The sequence below is a fragment of the Mesoplodon bidens genome (assembly GCF_964165515.1).
Source record: "Mesoplodon bidens genome assembly, chromosome: 15".
Taxonomy (NCBI): domain Eukaryota; kingdom Metazoa; phylum Chordata; class Mammalia; order Artiodactyla; family Ziphiidae; genus Mesoplodon; species Mesoplodon bidens.
In genome coordinates this window covers 30,307,388-30,334,666 of record NC_138171.1, presented here as the reverse complement: position 1 = coordinate 30,334,666, position 27,279 = coordinate 30,307,388, and the positions used below count along the sequence as shown (strand labels likewise).

Sequence of the window (27,279 nt, the reverse complement as noted above, 5' to 3'; positions counted from 1 at the left end):
AGGACCGCGGCCTCCGCTCGTCCTCCCGACCGACCCGCGCATCTCGGGCGCAGGCGCTGGTGGCCACCGCGGAACAGAGACTAACTTGGGGCCGTGGCCGCACCTGCCTGTCGCAGTCGCCCGGGCCTCCCTTCTCCTAGGGCCCGCCAGTCTCTCACCCGGGCGACTCTGGGCGTGACTGGTGTCAAGGCGAGGACAAAGGTCCGATCCAGGAGACCATGGAGGGGGGCGCTTCCTGGGCAGACCGGAGCAACAACAGGTGGCCCCCTATCACTGTCCCCGCCTCCCCGCTCTGGTCCTCAAAGGCCCTTCCCGAGGGTCCCCGCCCCATCTCCACTTCCCACCCCCACGAATAGGGGGCCCTCTGAGACCTATGCGGCGGGTTGGCTCGGGAGGGTCTCCTGCCCCGCGGAGCTCTGGCCCCTAGACGCGGGAGGGTGGTCCCGACCCCCGAGGGCACACGCCGGCCGGGGTCAGGACTGATGGGCTGAGATGGTGGCGCGGGCAGGCGGGGCTCCGTGCGGGGTCGCGCGTGGAGGGGGTTGCGGGCCAGGAGGGGGGTGCGGGAGGGTCGGGAGGCGGCGGGCCGGCTGCAGAGGGCGTGGGTGGGCCGCGATCCAGCCGGGGCGGAGCCGAGAGCTGGGAGCCGCAGCTCAGATGCTAGGCGCTCACAGCTATGCGCCCGGGATATCGGAGAGCTCGAGGGTCGCCGGCGTTGGCTCTGCTGCTGCTACTGCGACTACCGTGGCCGGTGTGGGGGGCTGAGGCGTTCCAAGGTGAGTGGGAGTGCGCAGCGAGGTCGCTATCTGGGATGGAGGGTCGGAAATCCCCGGGGCTCGCGCGGGCCAGGAGGACAGGGCATGGGGAGGGTTTGGGAGAGTTTCTGTGGGAATTGTCCAGGGACTCTCAACTGCAGTTGTGCTGGCCTCAGGGCCCAGACTTGCACACTGTGCCCAGATACCCTGTGCCAATGGCGAAGCAGAGTGGCAGGACCCCTTCCCTTCAAGCAGCCGCTCAGCACCCCCAAACCCCTCTGGATTCTCTGCTGTGGCCCCATCCGCCAGTATGAAGGTTCCTGCACCTTCATCTCCTAGGGTTCAGTGGGCCTCCATCCTCCAGGAAGCCCCAGACCACCGGTGGCCTGGAGTCCCTGTTGCGCCCTCACACTAAGGGACTAGCTGTGGCCTCCACACTCATGCATCATTCCATGTTCATCCCCTCATCCCCGGGCCTTGGGGCAGTGTGTATATTGTTTATATTGTTGCCTTGTTTGGTTAGATAGAAACGGCTTCGAACAGAAGGTGTGTGTTTAGCAGGGCCCTGGGGGAAGACTGCAGCTCTGTCTCTTCTCAGTTTGACCTCTATAAACTCTCCGTGAGATGGGGCTGATGAAAACCTCTCCCAAAGGGTGGGAGGACTGGCGGAGTCCTGTACATCAAGTGCCTGACAAGGCGGGCAGGAAGGGCTGGGCAGCCTGGGGACAGTGGGTTCCAGAGCACTGTGCGGTGGTGGGGGGGCGGGTGGCAACAGGGATAGTGTCCTGCCCTGTTCTGGGACGTGGACGGGGAGGGACAACAGCCCTCATGCCTTTGGGGATGGTCCCCAGGCATTCCGCTGCTCCCTCCTCTTCAGCCTGGGGTCAGGGGAGGATGAAGGGACCCGTGGGAGGAATGGAGAGGGACTCTATGCTCCCCAACACCACACTGGCTCCTCAGTTTCCACTCCCATCCACCTAGTCACCACAGCTTCATCTCTGCCTCCTTGCCCCCGTCAAGATGCCAATGGCCAACGTGTGTGCACAGGGCCAGGAGGAGAACCCACACTCACACATGCACACAGGCACACCTTCCCCTCTCCACCCTGGGAAACCCAGGGCCAGCTGGACCTGGTGCTCCACACCGAGTTAAGTCCTCTCTGGCCTGAGACTGCCCCCACCCCAACCCCGCACTCAGACCCCTCGCTACACTGGCCCTTCAGCCTCAATTCCAAGGCCCTGCGCCTCCCCACCCCCACCCCCCATCTACCTGATGGAAACTGCTGATCCAATCAAGGAGGGCTTCTTGGGAGAAGGGGACTTCCTGGAGTGGCTGCTATTCCAGGTCTTTGATGATGGGGTCTGCAGGAGGAGATGGAGAAGGAGAAAGGAGTCGGTGTGGCCTGGCAGGAGTTGAGCCACTTCCATAGGCAGCCATCTCAGCCTGGGCAGGACTGGGGCCAGGGCTGGGCGGGTGTTGGGGAGCTGTCAGTTCTGGGACCTGGGCTTCCCCAGGGATGGAGGGAAGGCTGCCTGTAGGCTCTGGGCAGCCTGAGGTCTGATTCCTGCAGGGCGGGTGTGGTGAGAGTTTCCGGGGCCCACTTGGCTGGGGCGGGGGGTGCTGGGAGCATTCCAGGGGAGCATTCCAGGCACTTTCTGAGTCATGCTTCGCTCTGGTATTCCTCCTGGAGCCCCCCTTAAGCATTCCCATCCTGGGAGCACTCAGGCTCTGTCTCCCAAACAAACCCCGCCCCCACTCTTGAAGACACGAGGAGGGGGCTTCTGGGCCAGTGTCCCTGGAAGCCCTGCCCCCAGCATGAAGCCCCCAGAGGGGGCGTTGGGCAACATCTTGCTGTTGTTTTTCTCAGATGGTGGGGGAGACACAGGCGTCCTGTCTTCACAGATCTCTCACCCTAAAAGTATCTGCTGCCCAGTCTAAAAATACCCGAAGCTGCCTCCCATTTCCTTTCCCCTCTGTATTAGGGGCCTTGGTCTCTTCCTTGTGATCTTTGACCCCAATTCCCCCCTCCCAAGGTCAGTGGGTCTCCCAAGTGCCCAGCTGAGCCGTTCTTCCCAGGCTCCTCTGTCTCTCTTCTGCCACCTCCCTGGTGGCTCCTCAATTCCAAGGATGCCCCATGGGTGGCCACCCTTCTCCAGGCTAAACTTTTGAGTATTGAAGATGGAGTCTCCTGTTCCTGCCTGCTGACATCCTCTAACTCTATCCCTCTGTTGTCTTCAATTTCCCTGTGTTCCTCAGGTTCCCCTCACCCTGCGCTCTGTCCTCTCCCCAGGAAACACCCCTGGAGAGCCAGTCATCCCGCACTGGGTTCTGGATGGACGACCCCGGCACATGGTCACCCTGGAGCAGCCGGTCAGTGCCAGGTCATCCCTTACTCTGCAAAGGCCCAGGGTCTCTCAGCCCCTTTGCCCCTCCCCAAAGATTTGGCAGGGGCCAAATCAGCGTGGCAGTTTCGCTGGGGTCCCTAGATCCCCAGAGTCCTTCAGGCCCCTCCCCGAAGGTTTGACAGGGGCAGGTGGGAGACGTCTAGATGGAGAGAGGCTGCACACATGGAAGTCATTTTCCAGTTTCCTCTCCCCCACCTCCTCCCTAACCATCTCTTCCCAGTGTTATTCAGGCCACCTCCACCCCATCAGGCAGAAGTGGGGCCAGAAGCTTTTCAAGGACCTCTTTAAGAAAACACCAAAATATCTTCCTTTTGCAAAGTTTACCAGAACATGTGACCCTGTGGATGCATTGCTGTCCTCTCCAGGACACTGCCATTTAGGGGCCTGAAACTTGTCTCACTGGCTCATGCCACTTCTGCCCAGTAGTCACTCTCTCCTAGTGCCCCCAAAGGCAAGCCCACCCTGTTTTGCTTCTTCTGGACGCTCTGTCCCAGTCTCCTCCCAACAGCCATCCATCACACACTTTCAGAATAACCTTGCCCCCATCTGTACGTGCCACACAGCTGTGCTGCATGGAGACCAACAGCCTTTCTATGTCCATTTCACAGAGGGGCAAACTGAAGCCCAGAGAGGCTGGAGAAACTGCCCAAGGTCACACAGCTCTTTAACCCAGAAGAAACCATTGGCCAATGTTCCCCAAGGCTAGAGCACCCTTTTCATCATGAATTTTCAGGAAAGAGAAGACAATCCACTGTCCAAGCCTGCAAGGAGGAAGGCAGGAGAGCACTGCCATGTAGGCTGGGGGGCCCCCACAGGCCCAGCAACTCTCAACCTAGGGCCCTCACTGGGTCCCCCAGACCCTCAGGGCCCCCATTCAAGTGGTCAGCATGGTGCCAGCCCGAGCTCTGAGATTGAGATTGTTCATCACCGGCATAGGGGAAGGGACATCACATGCTGAGACCACCCTGACTGCGGACCTCCCTCTGGGCCTGGCCTGGGCTGTGACCAAATAGGAGGGGAGTGCCAGAGGGAATTTGCTTTCCTCAATTTTTCTGTCCATGGGAAGCCTGCCAAGATGAGGACAGCAGACAGAGTGGCAGGGAGTCCTGTCCCAGAGGCAGGAAACACCTACATTTTAGGTTGGAGATGGAGTGCATGGTGAAGGGCAGGGTCACCAGGAGGGCAAGAAATGAGGACAGCAGGGGCTGCAGAGGGACAGAGAGAGGGATGGGGGTGGGGCAAGAGGAAGCTTTCCATCTGGGCTGCCTCCTTTCCTCAGTGCAAATCTTTCTCCAATAAAACAAGTGGCATTCCGGCCACATGAGCTCATGCTTGGGGCCTAGGGTGGCCTTTGGCTGGGGGAGGGGACTATTTGCTCCCCACCTGCAGAGGAAGGCCCCCTCCACAAGACTCTGAGCCTCTTGGCCTGGGGCCCAGGCCAGTGCATTGTGGGATGAAGGGGAAGGGCCAGCAAGAGTGGGGGCCAGCATTCCAAAGACACAGCTTCTCTCCAGGAGGCTCCTGGCCTGCTCCAGCTCTGGGCTCCCAGCCAGGGAGTGGACAAAGCGGGCAGATGGGGTATTCCCACAGGGTGGAAGCGGCAAAGAGGGTAGGGGAAGGAGAGGTGGGCAGGCTGGCCCAGGCCCACCCTCCTGACATCTAGCCAAGAAAACCAGAGTTTTTCTCTTGGCAAGGCGTGTGAGTCAGTGTTTACCTCACAGGCTCAGTGAAGCAGGTGTGGGGTGAGCCTGCTAGAGGCGTAGGAAAATTTGGGGGGTGGGCAGCTAGTCAGCATTGGAGGTGGAGGTACTAAGTCTGAATTCTACAGGGAGTAAGGAACAGCAAGGTACAGAAAGGAGAGGCTGTGAGGAGGCCTGAGCCGTGGCTACCCCACTCTCGCGCATCAATGTCTTCAGGACCCCACTCTCCTCCCTGCTTAGAGGAAGCCTTTTGGGCATGAAAGAGGAGGGAAGACCAGAGGAAGAGTCCAGTAACCTTGGGCAAGGCATGGCATCTTTCTGAGACCACTTGTCTCTCCAGGGAGGATGTGGAGTGCACCTAGCAGGCTCTGTCAAATGGCTGCTGTCAGAACAACAAACATTCTGAGTTTGAGAGCATCTTTGCACGTTCTCACCCCACACCCATCCACACCCACAATGGCAAGCGGGGGCCTTCTGCCCCGTGCCCCTGTGCTCTCCCCATGAACTCCCTCACCAGTCAGCTCCACATCCTCCCTGCTTCCTGGCAGGCAGGGGACCTGGATGCCCGCCCTCTCAGCCCTACACTCCTTCTTGCCCAGGTCTCGAAGCTAGAAGTGGGGCTGGTGGCCTTGAAGGCTGAAGGCCAGGAGCTCCTGCTAGAGCTGGAGAAGAATCAGTGAGTACCAGGCCGGGGAAAGAGCTGGAAGCCAAGAATAGCCCCTCTCTCTGGGGAGGGTTCAGTGCTGGAGACAGAGACTGATGGGAACCCCAGATGGAGGCTGGATGGGGTGAGAACCCCAGAGGAGGAGGTGCAGGTGACAGGGTGAGTCATGCTAGCCCATGACTGGCTCCCTCGAGACTGAAGTGGGCTATTGAGGCTGGGTCAGCCCTGCTGTGGGGCACATCTCTCATCCCGGCCCCAGAAACATCTTGTCAGCTTCCTGCCAGGAATGAGTGAGCATCACCTGGTGGGTGCTCACAGGGTGCGCTGAGTCAAAAGAGAATCCAAGATGGGTTCCAAAGATGGGCTGGTGCTCCAGGCTTCGGGAATGCCAGGGACAAAGGTACAGTGGCTACATAGGTCAAGGCACATTCAAGAGGGGGTGGCAATTTGTCTGGCTTGCCTGGGGAGTCTCCATCTGAGGGAGGGGAGCAAGGGGAAACAAATCTGGGGAGTCCTAGCAGGGCCAGATCACAGAAGGCCATTTTGGTGCTGAGTGTCCAGGATGGTGCAAAGCCAAAGATTCTGAGCTGGTGAATGAGCAGGCAGAGCTGGGCTGGGTGAGATGAATGTCTAAGATGGAGCGTGGGTTCGTGAAACCATCTAGATTGTGTTATCAACAGCTATGATTTATCAAGTGCTTATTTCATCGCAGGCACTGTTCTGAGCACTCTACACATGTTTTATTCTCCCCCATGCACTGGGAACAAACTCAGGTGGAACTCAGGTTCCACCATGCCTAACCATAGTTTCTCTGGGGTTCAATGTCCCCATGTGTTAAAAAGGGTGATCACATCACCTCCCTCCTAAGGTTGAGTGTGTGGATGGAGTGGGGGAGCAAAGCTGGAGGAGGAAGTAAGACTGGGAAGTGGAGAAGCAGGCATCACAAGTGTTTGGGGGCAGTCTGCGGCTAAAGAGGTCAAGGTGAGGTGGGGTGAAGGATTTTCTTTAAAGAGAAATTGACTTATGGTTGATCCATCTTGGTGGGAAGGATCCTGATGAGATGGAGCCCGAAGATGAATTCAGTTACTTGAGTGGGGTCTGGAGAAGGAGGGGAGGAGGATCCCTGCTCAGAGGGGCAGGGCAGGAGCAGGTGTGGATTCTGTTTTCTCTGGAAGCAGGAGGTGAGCATCAGTGAAGGACAGGTGGGGAGATATGTGGGATCTGGGGGCTTGAGGAGAAGATTTGAAGGAACTCCGAATGGGAGGAGGTGGGCTAGAGGGTTGTCCAGTTGCCCAACAAGGGTAGGCAGCAGCCAGGGCCACCTAGGGAGTTCACACACTTCCTTGGCTCCAAGTCCCACCTCCTTGGCAGTGTCTCCTGACTCCTCTCCTTCTGCCCAGTCTCTTTCTAATGCCCCTGACCTGTGGATCCAGCTGCCTGTCACAGGCTCCAGGGGAATCACAAACTTTCCCGTGTTCCTGTTCCTCCCTGGTGCTTCCCACACGCCCATTTCCACATCTAAGCCATCACCAAGGCTCCTTCCTGACCTTCACCTTGTTCATTCTAGCCCAAGATTTTTCTGAGCTGAGCAATGCACAGTCACTCCTGTCCCTTCCCTAAGACGCACTTTGGCTGCTTCCTAAGTGCTAGCCCTGTGCCTCACTCATACAGTTACTCAATTAGCAATCAGGGAGGAAGACCAGAGGGCATCCTGGAGGAGGCAGGGCTGGATTAAGTAATTTCTGCAACACCCCCTCCCAGCAGGCTGCTGGCTCCAGGATACACAGAAACCCACTACAGCCCAGATGGGCAGCCAGTAGTGCTGTTCCCCAACCACATGGTGAGATACTTGCATGGACTCTGAGAACAGGGTGAGGAGTGCTGGGGTATGCACCCACCAAGGGCCTCTCCACCATTTCCCCCATTCTCCTCCTGTTCCTAAGGAGAAGCTGGAGCCAGTCCCCCACCATGCTTTCTTTCTTGCCCCTCCCACTTCAGTCCTGGCTGAGATTTGGGGCTGGGTCCTTTGCTCTCCAGGATCATTGCCACTACCATGGGCGTGTGAGGGGCTTCCTGGACTCCTGGGTAGTCCTCAGCATCTGCTCTGGGATGAGGTGAGGAGTTCTGGGGGAGGGGGCTGGGCCTGGGGCTAGGGAAAGAGTTCCCTTACTGCCCACCCCTGTACCCCTTTGCACCCTAGGGGCCTGATCACACTCAGCAGCAATGCCAGCTATTATGTGCATCCTTGGCCAGCTGGGGACTCCAAAGACTTCTTGACCCACAAGATCTTCCGGACAGAGCAGCTGCTCAGCTGGAAAGGGGCCTGTGGCTACAGGGACCCAGGGGACAAAAGGGACATGGCCAGCCTTTCGTGTGCCACCCAGATCAGGGTCAGGAGCACGGGCAGGGGTGGGGGTAGGAATGCAGTATCCAGAGCTCTTTAAAATCAGAAGAGACAGGAAAGTGCAGCCCCAATTCAGGGCCTCCTGTCCTGACATTTTTATTTGGAGGCTGAAGAAACAAGTTCTAGCAAAATTTTAAAGTTAACTTTATGCTTTCTGGGAATTGGGGTTGGTGGTCAGGGCTCAAGCCCAGCAGCCTGCCACTCAGGGTCACCATTGCCGCCTCCCCAGGAGAGGCGGGAGTCCCTGGGGAGCCCGAGGTACCTGGAGCTGTACATAGTGGCGGATCACACCCTGGTGAGAGAAGCCCCAAAGGGGTTGGCAGGCCTGGATGGGGTGAGCTCAGCCCGTCCTCACACGCAGTATTGCTTGCTGCTTTTCTAGTTCTTGACCCAGCACCGGAACTTGAACCACACCAAACAGCGTCTTCTGGAGGTCGCCAGCTATGTGGATCAGGTTGGGTCGGCGGGGGGAAGAGCCCTTTTGCGGGTGACCACGACAGGGGCAGGCTTGGAGATGGGGAGAGGGAACGGAGGGGAGGAAAGAGGGGCGCTCCCATGGAGGAGCACAGGCACCGCGGCGGCCTCCCGCTTCAGCCCTGCCCCGCCGCGCCCGCAGATTCTCAGGACTCTGGACATTCAGGTGGCGCTGACCGGCCTGGAAGTGTGGACCGAGGAGGACCAGAGCCGCGTCACGCCAGACGCGAACGCCACGCTCTGGGCCTTCCTGCAGTGGCGCCAGGGACTGTGGGCACGGCAGCCACACGACTCGGCTCAGCTGCTCACGTGGGTACCTCCGACCCCTACGCGGCCCCGGCCGGGCGGTCCGGACTCCTGGCCCGCCCGGTCAAGCCGCGCTCCTCCCTCAGGGGCCGCGCCTTCCAGGGCGCCACCGTGGGCCTGGCGCCGGTCGAGGGCATGTGCCGCGCGGAGAGCTCTGGAGGCGTGAGCACCGTGAGCGCCACCCGGGACGGGAGGAGGAGGAGAGGTGCTGGGGGGTGGTCTCCGCAGCCCGCAGTGACCGTCCCCACGCCCTCCCAGGACCACTCGGAGCTCCCCATTGGTGCTGCAGCCACCATGGCCCACGAGATAGGCCACAGCCTCGGCCTCAGCCACGACCCCGACGGCTGCTGCGTGGAGGCAGCGGTGGAGCAGGGCGGCTGCGTGATGGCCGCAGCTACCCGGTACCCGCGCCGGGGCGGGGGCGGGGCTGCAGGACAGGCTCCGCGGGACCCGGGCCTTCCTCAGCTGCATTTCTTTGGGCGAAATGGTTATCCCTCAGTTTCTTCTTCTGTGAAATGGGGATGATGATAATAGTGCCTGCCCTGAGGGCTGTTTATGAGGCTGAAGTGTAGGGAACGCAGGCAAAGTGGATTCTCATGATATGATAAATTATTTTCGGACAACCTTGCGAGGTGACTCCAACCCCGGGAGGAGCGGCGCTGGGTTGGGATTCGGCCTTGGGTCCTGGGCTGCCCGCTCTTGGCGTCACACCCTCCTGCCTCGTGCTCGCCGTGTGACTTTGCGCGAGTTACTTACCCTCTCTGGGCTCTGCCTCTAGAGAATTCTGGCCGCCAGTTGCTCAGGCGGTGTTCGCGCATCCGGCGGCTGCGTAGCCAAGCACCTGTGTGCAGGGGGGGAGGGGATTGGTGACGAGCAGGGGTTGGCAGGGGGTGGTCCCCGTATGCCCGACGCCCTCCCCCGCCCGTAGGCACCCGTTCCCGCGAGTGTTTAGCGCCTGCAGCCGCCGCCAGCTGCGCGCCTTCTTCAGCAAGGGAGGGGGCGCGTGCCTCTCCAACGCGCCAGACTCCGGGCTCTTAGTGCCCCGGGCGCACTGCGGGAATGGCTTCGTGGAAGAGGGCGAGGAGTGCGACTGCGGCGCCGGCCAGGTTGGGTCCGCACGACCGACCCCGGGGGACCAAGCTGGTGTCCGCCCGCCCCCTCCCCGGAGGTCTGGGCGCTGCACCCTCACCTGGTCCCTCCTCGCCTTTCCGGCTCCAGGAGTGCCCGGACTCCTGCTGCCATGCCCACAACTGCTCGCTGCGTGCGGGGGCCCAGTGCACCCACGGGGACTGCTGCGCACACTGCCTGGTGAGTGTATGGGAGGCTCGGGGGTGAGGGTTGGGGGCACTTGGGAGCCGGCCTGTTGGTTTTGGCTAATCGGCGCCCTCCGGTCCCCCTTGTGGGTTCTGGCTCTGCTCTGTGCGTGGGTTCGCCTGGACCTCCCCACAGGGCTCTCTCGTGTCCGATTGGCGCTCTCGAAGTGGATCTCTAACTGTTCGTTTTCTCTCTATGCCTCGCCGCCTTCCCTCCACCCGGGTCACCTGCGTAGCTGAAGCCGGCGGGTGCGCCTTGCCGCCGGTCTGCGGGTGACTGTGACCTCCCTGAATTCTGCACGGGCGCCTCCCCCTATTGCCCCCCCGACATTTATCTACTGGACGGCTCGCCCTGCGCCAGAGGCCGCGGCTACTGCCGGGACGGCGCGTGTCCCACGCTGGAGCATCAGTGCCAGCAGCTCTGGGGGCCTGGTGAGACCAAGAGCGGGCCCTCCGCCCGCATCCTCCGGTCTGCTCAGCTTAACGCTCTAGGGGGAGGTGGGCGGGGGAAAACTGAGGCAGAAAGGGCGTGGTTCAGGTCTGGGCTGCCCCCCTGCCCAGTCCCGCCCATGCTTTCTCAGGCTCCCGCCCAGCCCCGGAGGCTTGTTTCCAGGTTGTGAACTCTGCGGGAGACGCCCATGGGAACTGCGGCCAGAAGGGCGACAGCAGCTTCGTGCCCTGTGCGCAGAGGTGGGGAGCGGAGGGAGGGGAAGCTGGGGAAGAGGGTGTGGAGAAGCTCCACGCTGTTTGACTACCCTGCACTTCGTCCCTAGCGATGCGCAGTGTGGGAAACTGCAGTGCCAGGGCGGGGAGCAGAGCGCACTGGCGCCACACATGGTGCCGGTGGACTCCACCGTACCCCTAGGCAGCCGCCAGGTGACCTGCAAGGGAGCCCTCGTGCTGCCCGGCACCCAGCTGGACCTGCCTGATTTGGGCCTGGTAGAGTCAGGCACCCAGTGTGGACCTAGAATGGTGAGCCCTGCCCACCCAACCCCTCCCTGCCACTTGAGTCCTGCAGGCCAAAGCATCAATCCCCCTCACTGCCCAGTGCACACACTGCCCATAGGTGTGCCAGGAAAGGCGCTGCCAGAACACTACCTTCCGAGAGCTGGAGCTCTGCCTGACCGCCTGCCATGGTCGCGGGGTGAGTGGCCTGAAAGGTGTGTGTGGGGTGACTTTGGAAGTCCCTGATCTCGTGGGACCCTCCTTTTCTCTTTTCCACTGCAGGTTTGCAATAGTAACCGTAATTGCCACTGTGCTCTGGGCTGGGCTCCGCCTTCCTGTGACAAGCCAGGGTTTGGTGGTAGTGTGGACAGCGGTCCTATGCAGCCTGAAAGTGCGCCCATGGGGGGCAAGTGGGGAGGGCCCCTGTGATGCACCTCAGGACTCAGCCATACCCTGTCCTCCGCAGACCAGGACACCTTCACGCTGGCGGTGATCCTTAGTTTTCTGCTGCCCCTGCTCCCTGGGGCCAGCCTGGCCTGGTGCTGCTGCCGGCACCCGGGACTCCGTCTCCAACAATGCCTTTGGGGCTCAAGGAGGGACCCCATGTGCAGTGGGTAGGCACTGAGGGCTAAGGTTCCTGTTCCCTGAGCCCACTCCTTTGGTTCCTGATCCTCAGAGCTCTGCTGTACCTGGGGCAGCTGGGGTGGGGTCCTCAGGCCTTGCCCCCGGGTGCAGAGAGGCAGGCAAAGGCAATGGAAAGAAGCACTGAGCAGAGGCCCCAGTGGCCTCCAGTGAAGCCAGAGGCGTGGATCCATGCAGGGCCCTCTACCCTGGCCCCCACTGCTGTGATTCAGTACCTCTTGTCCATATCTTCTTTTTTCCCACCAAGAGGCTGCCTCATCCTTGACTTTGCCCTGTTTTTTCACCAGCTTATAATGCAATTCCTGCTCCAATGTACCCTTCAAGGCCTCTCCAGCTTCTCTCTCGTGAGCTTTCAGCCTTCTGGCATTTCCTCTAAATCTCTGCTGTTATCCCCTTCAAGTTCCCAAATGCTGGACCCAGCACATCTTTCCTTTCGCTACCGCTGGGCAGCTATGGTGCTGGCTGCTCTTGTGCCTAGGGCCTGCCCCTAACCCAGTTCTCCACGACCTGCGATGAGGGTCACATGATACCAAGCATGGTCAGTCTAGGGCTGCCCCTTCACTGGGCGCTGGGCAAGGCATGAGCCCTATGACCACGTCTGACAAAGCCTAGCCTTGGGAGCGTTCTGGGCAAGCTGAGGGAGAGGGCAAAGTTTGGGCTGGAGATGGAGGAAGAGGGCATCCCAGACAGGGGCAGGGCACCAGCTGAGGGCCTTGACACAATTAGTGTTGATTGTGGGTCTGTGAGCGGAGGATCAAGGTGGTCAGAGATTGGTGTGTCATCACTGGGGGCTTACGGGGCGGGGCAGCAAATGCATGTCATCAGCCAGGTGAAGTATTGAGGAGACTGTTTCAAAGAGACATCAAAGGAAGTGGTAAGGCCCTGGGAGATGGGGTGTGAGCAGCCGAGCATAGCTTGGAGTCATCGAGGGCAGCAGGGCCACCCAATGACAAGGAGCACAAATACAGGTACCACTGGGGAAGGAAGTCCGCCCCTCTTTGGGACCTGAGTGATGCCAACGTCTGGAGGATGCTGGGGTGGTTCCAGAGCTTAGGAGAAATATCAGGGCTGGAGAGAGGAAGTGTCAGAGGCCCTGGGAAAGCATGAGTCTCAACTGGAGCCTGGACCCCAAGGGCTCCTCTCAGGAGAGAGCAGGAAGTGTACTGGAGAGAACCTGGGTGCAAGCCTCTGGCTTCAGGGAAGAAGCCCCAGGGTGCCCTACTAATGGTCACTGTCTCAATCTCCTGGCCTCTTATCCACTGCTCAGACCCAAAGATGGCCCATGCAGGGGCCAACCTCTAGGCAGTGTTCACCCAATGGAGTTGGGCCTGACAGCCACTGCAGAGCTCCGGCCCCTGGGTGCGTGAGGCACAGTGGGAGATGGGGAGGGAAGGAAAGGGACAGGCTCTTGTCTTCTGCCTCCTTTCAGATGGGCCCCCTCCTCTCCACTTAGCACCCAGCCACCTTGAGCCCATGCCCCACCCTGCATCAGGGACTCTTGCCACCTATGTTCACAGCACTCTTCCCCCACCTATTGCTCCGCAGACCTTGAGAACTCTGCCAGAGCCCAACAGCCACCTTGAGAAGCCTGCGCCCCACGGCCCTGCTTGTACCCCCAAGGTAGGTGGGGCCCTCCACTTCCCATTGCTCACCCATCCACCTCTTGCCCCTCATCTCACAGTCCCTTACTCTGAGGTTTTTTTTTTTAATATTTATTTATTTGGCTGCGTTGGGTCTTAGTTGCGACATGCAGGATCTTTGTTGTGGCACGTGGGATCTTTATTTGCAGCATGTGAACTCTTAGTTGCAGCATGCGAACTCTTAGTTGCGGCTTGTGGGATCTAGTTCCCCAACCAGGGAGCAAACCAGGGCCCCCTGCATTGGGAGTGCAGCGTCTTAGCCAATGGACCACCAGGGAAGTCCCACTCTGAGGTTTTTGAGCTTGTAGTATGGAAATGAGACAGACCTCGTGGAGAAGCTGTTGTCTGGGGCCAGATGCTGGAGGCCCCTGGGGCAGGGGAGGAAGAAGTTCTGGCTCTTCCTGGGTCACTGGTTTTCCCTGAGGGAGGACAGGGGGTCCCTGACGCATGATTTGCAGCCTGGGGTCCCAGCCCTCAGGGGATGACCCTCTCCCACGTCATTCTCAGCAGGTAGAGTCCAAAAGCCAAGATCCTGTCTCTGGCGAAAAGTGACTCCTGAGATGAGAAGACTTAAGGACAGGTGGCTACTGACAGCCACAGCAGGAACTTGGACCCCGCCCCCCAGGGGCGGAGCCAGGGAGTCAGCACACCTCTTGCACCTTCAGGCAGCTTCGAAATTTCTTCCCTGAGTTACCGCCACACCACCTACTCCAGGACCCTGGAGCCTCATCAAAATTTGCTCAGTGCTGTCCCCATTCCTTAGGGCTGTGGGATCCTGCTAGGGTACACCCTCCAGCTCAAGCGTGAATCCATCAGTCCCAGGAGGGAAGGTCATGTAGTCACTGACCTCCCGTCACTAGGGGGCGCTGGGTCATGCTGGGCACCCAGAGAGGCCTATGTCCAGGCAGCCTAGGTGTGTCTGCTACACTCACTTTATTCGGACGTAGCTCTTTGGAGGGCAGTGACTGCTGGGCCAGAAGCCTGGACTCCAGGGGTCCTACATTTCAGACTGAGCCCACTTCCCTGGAGCCTGGCCCCTGCAAAACAAACGAAATCCTTGGGACCTTCCTTCCTGCCGTCTCCTACCCTCTCTTGTCCCTCAGATGCTTCCTCAGCCCCACCCCACTCCTAGTCCTTAGGTGAGGTTTCAGAGAAGCATGGGGCCTGCTGCAGTCCCCTTACTTTGAACATTAATCAGGTTCTCCTCCATTCCATGGGAGGTGACAAAGGAAGCCATTTTGGAAAGGACATCGAAGTAGAAGTCAGAAGAAAGACATGTTGCCCTGGACTTCTGTCTTTCCTGTCTGTAAATTCAACACCATGGGGCTCCCTGAGGGTGACAAAGGGTGGTGGCTGGTGGGTGGAGCCTCAGATGACAGCCAGGCCCCGTATGTATCAGGGCATAGGATGGTGTTGCCTAGCTTAAATGTTCCCTTTGCTCCACCTCTCCTGCCTCCCCTGGACACTCTCAGCAGCCATTTACTCTCTCCCCTTGCTTCATGCAAAAGTTGCTGAGTGACCTTCTTTATCAGCTAGCTGTTGCTACATAACAAGACCACCCCAAAACTTAGTAGCTTAAAACAATAACCAATTCTGTGAATTGGCAAGTCAGCTGGTGGTTCGATTGGTCTCAGCTCAGCTCACTTATACATTTGCAGTCAACTGCTGGTCGCTGCTTCTGGGGTTGGCTGGCTGTTGGCTAGGGTGATGGGGATGAGCTGGCTAGCCCAGGCCTGTTCACATATAACAGCTGGGGAGGGTTCTAAGCGAGCAGGACCAGGATTAGAGTGAGGCAAGGGAGGCATTCACCTTGGGCACGAAAAGTAATCAAGATAAAAAATATTTTAATGTAATATTTTTAAAGATCAAAATTAATACAAAAGTCCACGATGAACAAAATATCAAAAATTTAACTAAAGACAGGATCAGTTACCATACCAAGGCATTTTTGGAGCCTGAGGCAAAAAGAAAAATCAGTAGTTGTGATCCTGAGGCAAGTACCTCACTCACCTCCTCTTGCAGAAGAGTATGTGGAAGCTTGTCAGGCTTCTTGAGAGTCCATGACTGGCACATTTTACTTCCATAACATTCTGTTGGCCCAAGCAAGTCACAGGGCCAGCCCAGGTTCCAGGGATTGGGAGGCAAACCCCACCTCCCCTCCAGGGAGGAGCAGCAAAATCATATTTCATAGGGTGTGAAGAACTGGGGAATTCTTGCAATCACCCACTGGCAGCAGAGAAGCAGCCCCAAGGCTCAGGCCTTGCTTTCACTCTACCAGCTGAAGGCACTGAATGAGACTGTTTGCTAAAGCCCACTCCTGTGTTCGCAGTGGGATTCTGATTTATAGAGACGACATAGCAATGAGACCGAGAAGTTAATGCCACTGAAAGAAGTTTTTATGGCTTGCATTTCCCTCGAGAAGGGGGACTGCCCACCGTGCAGGGCCACATAGGGAAGCACCCAGTTTGTAAGGAAAGACTGAGGAACTACCACAGATTGGAAGAAACTAAGGTGACATGACGACTAAGTGCAATGTGGGATGCTGGATGGGATCCTGGAACAGAAAAAGGACATTAGTGGAAAGACTGGAGAAATTCAAAGTGGTCTATAGTTAAGTGTCTTGTACCAACATGAATTTCTTAGTTTTAGTAATTGTACTATGGTCAGGTAAGATGTTGATGTTAGGGGAAACTGGGTGAGGGATATAAAGGGAATGCTAGCATTTTTGCAATGCTCTAACTTTTCTGCAAGTCTGAAATTAGCTAATAAAAAGTTAACAATAAAACTATAAAAGATGGAAAAGAACAGTGTTGTTTCATAGTTAATGGTTTAGCGTGGGAGAGACAAGGTCTCCTTGGGTTGTTGTGTGGGCGTTGCTGTGTGTGTGTTGAGGGGTGTGGTGGGATCCATCTAGGCACAGTCAGGCGCCGGACTCAGTGGCTCCCAGATATGCGTGAAGGCGCAGCCTGGGTGGGGACTCACTGGGGGCGGGGAGTCATTCCTGATGCAAAGGCTCCTCCCCCCAGAAGAGCGCGTCAGCGCAGACACTTGGGTTTCCATCTCGTTATGGCTCAGGGGCGCTGGGAAGGAGGCACCTGTCTGACTGGGGCTCTGCTTCTGGTCGTCCTCTCCTCTGTTTGCTGCCCAGCATGGCCAGCTGCTTGGCACCCGCGTCGCTGCTGCTACTGCTTCTAGGTGAGTGGCTGCCTCCTCCCCCAGACCTCTGAACCTCGGCTTCTCTGTCCCTGATCCTCTTCCCTCCTCAAACACAAGGTTGGAGGGCAAGAAGGTGATTCTAGGAAAAGCTGAAATGCAGGAAGGGGCACCAGTGAGACACCTGTGCTCAAGGTGTGGGGACACAGCACCCCGCCTCCAGCTTTTGGGTCCCACAGAGCCACGGCCTCCTAAGTCTCCCAAGTCTCGCCTTGGTAGCTCTGCCCCAGAAACTTTCTTTTTCCTATTGCCTGCTGTCCCGCCTCTATTACCCTTCCCCCAGACCCAGCCCTCCACCTTCAGTCTTGCAGCTTCACATTGATTCCTTGCCCTGCATCTTCAGTGTCTCCATGCCATGCATCTGCTGTTCCACCCGCTTGGACTACCCCTTCCCCACCTGGGTCATCATGGAGGGAGGGGTCACTTTACCAGGTGGTGTAGGTTGAGGAGAAAGGAATCTGGCAAACGTTTAAGGCAGAGGAGATCTTGGAGCTGAGATGTGCTGTTTTGAGGGTGAAGATGAAGTAAGGGTGCTCCTGGTGGAGGGAAACAGGTAAGCAAAGGAACAGAAGTGGGACCAAGATCTCAGGAGACACTAGGTGCTGTTGTGTGTGGCTGCGGCCTGGGGATGTGAGGGCTTGGCTGGGAGAGAAGGGCAAAGTTTGCCTGCTGCTCTGGAGTCCTGGAAGGGAGGGTAGGAGACTGGAGGGGAGAAAAGGAGAGAGAAAGGAAAGGCTTACCCCTCTCCTGGCCATCCCGTCCACTCACAGACCTATTCCAAGCCCTCAGTGTCTATTCTACCTTCCTCCACAGCCACCCAAAAGAGATGGCCAGTGCCAGAGAGGGGCCCTGCTCCCAGCCCTGAGGCAGGAAATATCTACACACACACACACACACACACACAGCGAGACACACACACACACACACAGCGAGATGGGTGTTTAACCAGGTTGGGAAACTTCCCTCAAACTTTGGTGCCAGAGGCTTCTCACCTGAGCAAGGTTCCTGGAGGCTGAGAGCACCGAGGGGCAGGGGTAGTCTCGTTTTGTGACTGAGGTCCTAGGAAGGGGCTGCCAAGTTCTGACCTCCAGAGACCGTAGCTTGGCTGGATTTAGATGTGGCCCATGGCACTTCTGGATAAAGCTCACCCTCTGCCCAACAGACCCCTGGTGTGTGACTGGGCTGTGCCAGGCACACTCTCTGCCCCCAGTGAAGCGCCCTGTGGCTAAGGGCAGAGCCCTGTGGCCTGCCATCTGGGACTTCTCTTGAATCCACACTCCGGCAGCCAGGCCTAAATTGCTCCGGTGCCCAGAGCCCTAGTGGGGAATCTTTTTACCTGGCTGGTGGAGAGTGGAGAGCCCAGGGGGAAACCAGAGTCCATCCAGATGGGGCAGCACCAGTTAGATCGGTGAGGAGGGAGCACCAGAAGAGGATGGAGGGGGAAGGCACAGAGGCAGGGGGCAGGAGGAAGCACAAGACAAGGTCAAGAAGAAAGGAGAACCCGAAACCTACAGGCCACTCAAAGGGTCTCCAAGGGGGAGGGGTAAGGAGAGGAAAGGAAGAAAGGTCAGGCGTCCCGGCATGTCAGAGAGGAAGAGGAGCGGCCACTGTCCTCAGCACCATTTCTGGTAAGTCTCCATGAGCCAGGTCCCCAGAAGCCTTGCTATTTTCCGTGTCAGATGGGGGCCAGGAGAATGAGAGGAATCTCATGGACCCCTCTTTGGATGGGTGAGGGGTGCTGCCTGCAGAGGGTGGGCCTCAGCTTCTGCGGGAGGACAGGCCCAGCCTCGACACGCCCCATCCACCCCAGATGTGCTGCAGGAAATCCCTGACCCCGCCACTGCCCAACTCCACAACGGAAGGTCAGTCAGTACCAGTCGCTCACGCATTCGGGTCACATTCTGCCCACCTCGGAGTTTTGAGCACCCCACATCTTCGGCGGCCCTGACTGGGAGGCGGAGGTGAAGTGTGTGTGTGTAAGGAACACCAACAACCACAGCCTGCCCGCCGCTCCACCAGGGTCACCGAGCGCTGTCGCACCGAACCGATGCGTGGACGCGGCCGACGCGTGCACCGCGGATGCGCGATGCCAGCGGTTGCGCACCGCGTACGTGGTGCAGTGCCTGGGTCGGGCCGCGCCGGGGAACTGCCCCCGCGCCCGCTGCCGCCGCGCCCTGCGCCGCTTCTTCGCTCGCGGGCCGCCCGAGCTTACCCACGCGCTGCTCTTCTGCCCGTGCGGCGGCCCCGCATGCGCCGAGCGCCGGCGCCAGACCTTCGTGCCCTCCTGCGCCTTCTCGGGTCCTGAACCGGCCCCGCCCTCCTGCCTCGCGCCCTTAGACGCCTGCGAGCACAGCCGGGTCTGCAGGTGCTGGAGGAGGTGGAGTAGAGGGAGGGGGCGGGGCTCGCGGGCGGGGGGCGAGTCCCACTCACCGCCTTCCGACCGCTCCGCGCAGGCCCCGCCTCTTGGCCTTCCAGGCCTCCTGCGCGCCTGCCCCCAGCAACCTGGACGGCTGCCTTCGAGACCAGGTCCCCAGCTGCCTGCGCGCCTACGCCAGCCTCGTGGGTATGCACCGCCCGGATCCCTGCTGGGGCGGGGGCTCTCCTGGGAATGCCTCTGTCCGGGTGGGCCGATTATCCTGCTTTCGGGGTCTTGGCAGGCACCGCCGTCACCCCCAACTACGTGGACAACGCAAGCGCGCGCGTGGCGCCCTGGTGCGACTGCGGAGCCAGCGGAAACCGGCGCGAGGAGTGCGAAGTCTTCCGGGGGCTCTTCACAAGGAACCGCTGCTTGGGTGAGGGGCCCGGGCGGGGCGGGAAGGGAGTCCAGTCGGGGCTTACTGCCCCCTCCCAAGCTGCCTAGCTGGCGGTGAGGAAACTGAAGCCCTCACCGGCAGCCTTGTAGGCCCACTTACCCCCTCTACTGTCGTCTTGCCCCTTGGGCAATCTGCGCCCAGCTGGTTCCGGAGACCAAGTCACAGACCAAAGTAGAATCCTAGGGTAGTCTAGGCTGGTGCCCCTGCGGGCAGGAAGTGGGGGCGGTTAAAACAAGTTTCCGAGGACCTGGAATGGAACAAGGCGAGATTCCTGCTTCCGCCACTTTTGAGGCGGTTCCATCCCCCCCACACAGCCAACTCCCCCCATTAAAGATCTTGCCTTTCGGGTCTGAATAGCTGGGTGGTTCGCTGACCAGTTTGGGAGTTAGAGGGCCTGGGTTTGAAGACTGACTCTGCCACTTACTTAGCTGAGAGTTAAATTCCTCTAAGCCTTTTTGTGTCCATCTGTAAAATGGGGATGATAATTGTCAGGCTCCCGTGAGGATAGAAGACTACAGTATGTAAGGCACTCTTAACACAACTTTCTTTGTTATTCCTCGCCCAGCACCTTCCATTCCAAAAGCCTTGCGGATGTCCTATCTCCCCATTTCTATCTGGGGAGGGCCCACGCAGGATGCCAAGGGTCTCAGTTTGTCCTTGAGGAGCTGGGCCCTGTGCTAGGGTTTCTCAGCCAAGCCCATCCTGCACCCCTCTCTCCATAGATAGAGCCATACAGGCCTTTGACGGTGGGTGGCCCTCAGTCCTACACGACCAGCTGGACCCCCACCAGGACCCTGAGCACAGCCTCCTACCGGTAGGTTCAGGGAGGGAATGGTGAGGTGGCAGCTCCTGCACTGCCTCTTTCCACCCTTCCATGCCAGTTGGGCCTAGATGGAGGCGTGAATGGCCTGGGATGGTGGGGGTGGCAGAGAGCAGAGCCAGGCTTCTGCCTCAAGTTCATACTCCGCTCTCATCTGCCAAGGTGTCCTCTGCAGATGCGTCCCTGGAGGGGAGCTCCATGCTCTCCGTGCTCCCTGTTCTGGCTCTCCAGCCCCTGCTCTGACGAGGACAGCAGACCTTGGACAACAGCCAACTGTCCCACCCTGCCTGGGATACTGGGCCTCATTGGTGACCTACTGCCCCACTGAAAAGGGACTGGCTTACCTCCCAAGCTGGCCCCAGTGCTCTTGCCCTACTGCCCTTTGCAGGTCTGAACACTTTTATCATGCTTTAAGGGTAGACTTAACCAGACTTGTAGGCAAAACTCCCTCTGAACAGACTTGTAGGCAAAACTCCCTCTACTACTCCAGCCGTCATGGCATCCTCCCAGTTAGGCACCACCCATCATGATAGCCACCTGCACCCCATAACTAACGTTGTCAGAGTGTTTCCTGTCCACGATATGCTGCTTGTTGGACACCACCTAGAGTGAGAATCCAGTTCCCTACATTGCACTGGTCATATGTCCACCTTCCCAGTGGTTCAACCTGGCACTAGGAATGGCATCCATAACTCAATAAATCCATGTGCACTGAGACTGGCCTTGCTTTCATGTGATCTGTGTCCTGGGAGCCTGGAGACCAAGGTCAGCCACAGGGTGTGCCTCTGCTGGCCTCCAAGAACTTGGGTGGCCTCAGAACCTCTCCAGGCATCATCTTCTCACCTGTGAATGCTGAACTGAATCACCTCTCAGGTCCTAGTGGCAGGGACTTTGGTTGCTTTTGTTTATTCTTTCATTCTCTGCTAGTAATCAGATAAACACAGTACATGTCCCAGCCTTCCTTGCAGTTAGGGGGTGTTCATGTGACACAGTTCTGGCCAGTGAGTGAAATTCACAGATAAGGCTTTCAGGAGAGCTCTTTGAAAAGGAACAGACTTGCTGACTGGGCCCTTTAGCCTCTGGCCTCAACCCTCTCCTTTTCTTGCCCAGAACTTGGAGGCAATGCCTGGGAGCATGGGCACCATCTTGAAAGTGGAACCATATGACACTGTGGCTCACCAGCCCGTCTACCTTCCTCTGGACTTTATTATGTAAGAAAAATGATACCCCTAATTTGTTTAAGCCAGTTTCTCCCCAGGTGTCTGTTATTTGAAGCCAAACATAGACCCTGATTGACACACTTCCACTTATGGTATTCCTGGGAGCCCCGGGATCACCTGCTGTGCTCACTTAGGGAAGCCCTACCTCAGTGCACACAGAGCCTCGCCCTGATAGACACTTGAAAGAGGGGCGATGGTGGTTTTGTTTTTTGATTTCTGCGTAATTTATCTGTTTCTGTCCACGTGGAGAGTCAAATTCTTTCCTGGAGCTGAGGGAAATTTATCATAAAGCTTTTTATAAACACTGTGTGGCCAGTGTGGACCCAGAGAATGCCAAGGGCATCGTGTTAAATTGCAGTTCTGTGGAGGAGTTTTGGGCGGAGAGGGCAGAAGAGTGGGGGCAAGGTACTAAGCCTCCCTCAAAGGCTTGGGGACTCCTGATGAGTTACCGTGTCTCCGGGCTGCTCCTTCTCAAACTTGGTTGAGATTTGGCAGGGACTGTTGCCAAACCTTGTCTCCCTATGCACCGATGCCGAATAGAAATACGGAGACAGAGATTTGGAAGATAAGAAATAGAGAGGCTTTTTTCTTTTCTTTGCCAGGCAAAGGGAAGACACAGTAGGCTAGCGCCTCAAGAACTGTGCCCCACCTTCCTTGGGGAATTACAGGGATTCTTATAGGGGGAGTTCACAGTCCGGAAGTGAGAGATAAGGATCAAAATGCTGAAGTTCTTGCATTCTTCTTCTTCTTGCATTATTTCAAAACAGCCACTGCTGGCGTCAGGCAACCCAGTAATTGGGTCTATTAGTCTCTGGGTTATCAGCCTGCGACCTCCTTTCTGAAATGCAGACAGCTACAAGGGGTGATTTGCTACAAGGGAGTGAAGGATGTAATTCACATAGTGTCAAAGAGTGATAAGTTAGGACTTCCCTGGTGGCGCAGTGGCTAAGTATCTGCCTGCCAATGCAGGGGACACGGGTTCGAGCCCTGGTCCAGGAAGATCACACATGCTGTGGAGCAACTAAGCCTGTGCGCCACAACTACTGAGCCTGTGCTCTAGAGCCCGCGAGTCACAACTACTGAGCCCATGTGCCACAACTACTGAGCTCGTGTGCCACAACTACTGAAGCCCGTGCACCTAGAGCCCTGCTCCGCAACAAGAGAAGCCACCACAGTGAGAAGCCCGCACATGGCAACGAAGAGCAGCCCCTGCTCGCAGCAAGAAAACCCAACACAGCCAAAAAAAAAAAAAAAAAAAAAAAAAGTGATAGGTTAGCTTTGTGAAGTACAAATCTAGTTACAGACGCTACAGATTAGTAACAGTTAAAATAAAACTAGGAGTGATTAACTCTTTCAGGCCAGGTTAGGTTTCTTCTCTAGCCTGTTCACTGTTCCCTTTATTTTCCTTGTTCTCAGGAGAGGGAAAACATTTCTAATTTTGCTGCAACAGGACCACAAGACAGGTTGAAGTGGAGACTTTTGGTGCCTTGCTCAGAACTCTCTGGGCTAGTGCAACCCATCCCCAAGCTGCTGGGGATGTTGGCTGCCAACACAGCTCACAGCTGACCCCTTTTCTAGAAGAAGTGCCTATAAGGTTACACTCTGCTCCCAGAGGTGGCCAGTGGCCAGTGACTGACTGAGGCAGGAGTTCAGAGGCTTGGCCTGCGTGCCGCGGGGGATAGTTATGTGTGCCAGTCATGCTTCAGAGTTCCCTGTGGGATCAGGCTGAGGCTGGATCCCAGCTGAGACCACATCCTACTTTAGCTCCTTCCCCTGCCCACTCCTGCTTTCCTCACTTAGAGTTTCCCCTGAGGGCACTCCCTCCAATAAATCATGGTCTGAGAATCCCTGTCTTGGGCTCCACTTCTGGAGAACCCGACCTAAGACACAGGGGTTAGGTACAGACCATGCCGAAGCCCAGGCCTGGGGCTGTCCTGACCAGAAAAAGAGCCACTGGCTCTGAGACTGTAGTTAACAACTCATACCAAACCCGCAGACACTGCACGGGGCAGCTGTCAACCAGCCTCCAGGTTCAGCCAGTACTCTCCTGATTGGAACCAAATACAGATCAAACTGGCTTGGGCATGCATCTGAGCAATTTGGGCTTCAGGTGCAGCTGTCTCCGGGGGTTCAAATGATGTTACCCCTGCTGGTCTGTGTTCCCCTCTGAGGCCAGATAGGCTCTCACCACAGGATAGGTAAGGGTTCTACCAGCAGCCCCATATCTACAGTCTCTCCTTTAGCACTCTCAGCAGAGAAAGGTGCTTCTCTTTCCAAGGATTTGTGGCCTGGAGAGCGATGTCAGCCCACCGAGATCACATGGAATGGGAAGGACAGTTTTCCAATGGAAAAAGGAGGGGTGTTGGACAGAGCGAAGCTCAGAGTCTAACCTGTTCCCACTTCACAAAGGAGGAATGTTCTCAGCCACCTACACCTGTGTGGGAATGGACACCTGGAGCAGAGTGGGGGGGCGGGGTGTGTGTGGTCAAGTGAAAGCATTGCCTTGCCCTGTTTACTTACCACCATTGTGTGGTAGCCCAAGCACACAATGCTAAGTTATGTGCTTTATGTGAGAGTGTGTTAAACTCTACTACTTCCATTTTTTACTCAGAGTGAAATATAGGCATATGCCTTTCAAAAGATTGGGAAGATAAAAGTGAGTGGAATTTAATGGAAAACAGCAAAATTTTTCCATAGCAGCTGGCTGTCTTCCATCAGTAGTTCTCTCCAGCTCAGGCGTCAGCCTGGCTCTCTGTTTTTTTTTCCCAGAGTGAACATTTCCTGTGGGAGGCTTGAGGCTGTCTGGGGCATAGACCTAGCCAACTCTGGAGATAGAAGCCAAAAGGAGGGACAAGGCCCTGTGACATGCAGAGGCCATCGTCTTGCCACCTCAGGGACAGTTGACTTTTGTAGGGTTTTGTTGCTGTAATGGGCTGAATGGTGGCTCCAAAGATTTGTCCTCACCCTAATCCCTGGAACCTGTGGATGTTACCTTATTTGTAGGCAAAAGAGTGAATATTACCTTCTATGGCAAAAGATGTGATTGAATTAAGGACCTTGAGAGGAGGCACTTATCAGAGGGAGCTGTAAATGCAGTCTTGTGCATCTTTGTTAAAGAGAGGCAGGGGGAGATTAGATAGAAACACAGAAGAGAGGGTGCTGTGAAGACACAGGCAGAGACAGGAGTGATGTGGTCACAAGCCAAGGAACGTGGGCAGCCACCGAAGCTAGAAGAGGCCAGGAACGGATTCTCACCTAGAGCTTCTGCTCTGGGGGGAGCGCAGCTCTGCTCACACCATGATTTTGGACTTTTGGCCTTTAGAACTGTGAGCATAAATTTCCGTCATTTAAAGCCACCAAGGTTGGGTAATTTGTCACAGCAGCCTCGGGAAACTAATGGAGTTGTCTAAGGTGGTCTGAGTTTGGTTTCTGTCGCTTCCATGTAAAACGGTCCTGACTCGTAACATGTAGAGTCTGGCCAAACACCTCAAAGCTGAGTCCAGTGGCCCCCACAACCATGAAAGCGTCCTGCCTTGCTCCACATCTGAGTATTGGCCTCTGTGTCCTGCCAGGTAGCCTGCTTGCTATCACTCTCTCACATGCATTCTGGGAAACTGTAGTCCTGGCCCTGGCCTCATCCCCGTGGCTGGGTCTCTGTTAGCTGTTGTCAACACTGAGCCTCTAGCTGGCAGGTGGCTGGGGATGGGGGCAGGCAAAAGGGCAGGTGCTGGAAGCATCCATGGATTTATGAGTGGAAACTTCATGGTTCATGAATGCCCGCTCTGGCCTGGAGCCTGTTGTCTAAGGTGCAAGGTTGGTACGAAGCTGCTCACTGCCCCCCTCCTCTCTCCACCCACCCCAACTGAGTCAGGTGCGGCCAAACTCACAGAACTGGCTTAGCTTTACAGGAATTGTGGACACTGGTGGGTGAAATTTCCAGAGAGGCAGGAGGGAAGGGGCTATGCAGGGCTTCAGGAGAGGTCCCCAGCTGGATGGCAACTTGCCAGTGAGCTTGGCATCCATGTGAAAGGAGGCAGATATGTGGCCCTGCCTTGTTGGGTTGCAGGCCTGGGAAGGCCTGGTTTGAAGGATGTCTTGGGAGGATGTTCTGCCAGGGACACGTTACCCCACACCCGAAGGAGCCTCCAGTCCAAGGCAGAAGATACAGAGGAAAATCAAGATGGGTATATGCACAAGAAGATAAAACATGTACAAAACCTCAGAACCTGAGCCCTCCAGGGACTAGGGTTACGCAAATGAGGAGGAAAGACCTACAGGGTATGCAAATGGGCCCCAGCAGCCAGGGTGGATCCCCAGCTCCCTGTGCAGCATGCTTCATACAGTCATCAGGATCATCTAGTCTAGTCCCTTCCTCAGGTTGGGGACACAGGATGCAAGAGAATCCTTGCCAGGCATGTCACACAGCTAGTAATACAGGGCTGCAGGGTGTATGTCTGTTCAGATGCAACCCACAGAGATGTTTGGGGTTGGGGACTCAGATACTAGGAGTGACATTGCACTTGGTGACAGAATTTTTCAGGCCCACCAACTAAATCATAGTGGTGCCCCTCTGAATGCAATAATCAAATTGCCCCTCCTCTTTCCAAGATGTCCCCTAGGGGAAGCCCTGTACTGCTGAGAACTACTGTCCTGCAGGACCTGGCTGGCCCCAACTCCTACCACAGCTCTTGGACCCATTTTGCCCCCACAGCCCCCATGCCTTGCTGCTGCGCACACCCAGCAGGCACACTGCCTCCTCAGGGCCTCTGTACCTGCTGCTCCCTCTACTTGGAGTACTCTTGTCCCAGGCGTCCATGTGCCAGCTCCCTCCTTCAGTGAGCTCTACCCCGCTGTCACCTTACCACAAGAGCCTTCCCTAGCACCCCCAAGCACTGTCTACCCCAACCCCTACCCCATCCTTGCTTCACAGAAATTATTACCTGGCCTTGTCTTTATTTTTGTCTCTCCTACTAGATTGTAGACTGCACCAGGACAGGGAATTGGTCCGCATTGTTCACTGTTAAGTCCCTGGACCCCAAACAGTGCCTGGCCGACACACAGCGACCGGATGGGCAGGAGGAGGATGGCCGACACACTGCAATCACTGGCCTACAGGGACTTTGAAATCCTGCCGGGCCCTGCCTCGAGGTGGGGGAGGTTCCTGACCAGGCCCAACTCTGCTCTCTGGCCACATCTGAGGTGGCGTTGGGTCGCGGGCCCGCCTCGCACAGCTTTCACAACCATCTCCCGCCTTGGGTGGTTCTAATTACGACTCTCGATAGTCACAGGGTTGGTTGTTCTCATTTTTTTATGGTCAAGCTAATGGTTTTCTTGGCAACATAATTCCCTCAGAAACCCATGCTTTTTATTTATTTACCAGGCAGGCCCAGGGTCAATGACAGCATTCCTGGTTCTTTCCTGGGCACAGTTCTCAGGTTCGCTTTATTTCTCTGCTTATCCACATGACTCCCCCTCAAGATGATGGCCTTGAGGTTATGAGGCTCAAGCAGGAAGACCACACCCTCTATGTGATTCTTACTCGGAGGCCAAGTCACTGTCTCCCTGGGCTTTTTTTTGCTCATAAGCATGTCTTACTGTTTGGAGGCTGGAAGCAAGACTACTTGGCTTCTCCAACACTTCACAACCCTGGATTTCAGGATTCTCCACCCCCTTCACTTCTGCTTGTAAACTGGCTAATTTTTTTCTGGAACTCAACTCTGTCTTGCCAAGTAACAATCAACATATACCACATTCTGTTTTTCTTCCAGCTTCTTCCCCTTGAACAAAATAACTCAGTAAACACAGCAAAAAAGTAGTTTGCTTTAACAAGTTATCCACATCATAGCCATACCAGATGTTTTGCCACCACCTGACAGGGATCCCCAGCTGTTCTGCCTGCTGTGTCTGTTTTCTCATTGCTGCCGCCTGACCACTAACTAAGCCAATGCCACATACCTTAGGCTTT

General features: G+C 56.8%; 2 protein-coding genes across 10 annotated transcripts; both read left to right on the top strand.

Annotated features, from left to right (window-relative positions):
* The first annotated feature begins 639 nt into the window (after positions 1-639).
* Positions 640-16,463, top strand: ADAM33 (ADAM metallopeptidase domain 33). The gene is given in 24 exon segments (XM_081257527.1): positions 640-776; positions 3,046-3,125; positions 5,460-5,536; positions 7,286-7,364; positions 7,562-7,638; positions 7,725-7,914; positions 8,158-8,223; positions 8,311-8,382; positions 8,545-8,711; positions 8,795-8,879; positions 8,967-9,109; positions 9,637-9,814; positions 9,927-10,016; positions 10,258-10,453; positions 10,603-10,711; positions 10,795-10,993; positions 11,088-11,165; positions 11,249-11,357; positions 11,433-11,580; positions 12,876-12,967; positions 13,069-13,103; positions 13,105-13,158; positions 13,161-13,228; positions 16,324-16,463. Coding segments are annotated over 24 exon segments (2,520 nt in total). The 5' UTR covers positions 640-676; the 3' UTR covers positions 16,352-16,463.
* GFRA4 (GDNF family receptor alpha 4) lies at positions 16,335-26,870 on the top strand. 9 transcript variants are annotated; one of them, XM_081257519.1, is made up of 7 exons: positions 16,335-16,443; positions 18,272-18,323; positions 18,481-18,826; positions 18,915-19,024; positions 19,119-19,253; positions 20,001-20,088; positions 20,270-20,803. In XM_081257519.1, the coding sequence occupies exons 2-7, from the start codon at positions 18,272-18,274 to the stop codon at positions 20,622-20,624; spliced, it is 1,086 nt and encodes a 361-aa protein (XP_081113645.1). In that variant the 5' UTR covers positions 16,335-16,443; the 3' UTR covers positions 20,625-20,803. The 9 variants fall into 9 exon arrangements, with proteins under 9 accessions (XP_081113645.1, XP_081113649.1, XP_081113642.1 ...); XM_081257518.1 differs by lacking the exon at positions 16,335-16,443 and adding an exon at positions 17,963-18,089; XM_081257523.1 differs by lacking the exon at positions 18,272-18,323 and having other exon boundaries at positions 16,382-16,443; positions 19,997-20,088; positions 20,270-20,558.
* Positions 26,871-27,279: the final 409 nt, after the last annotated feature.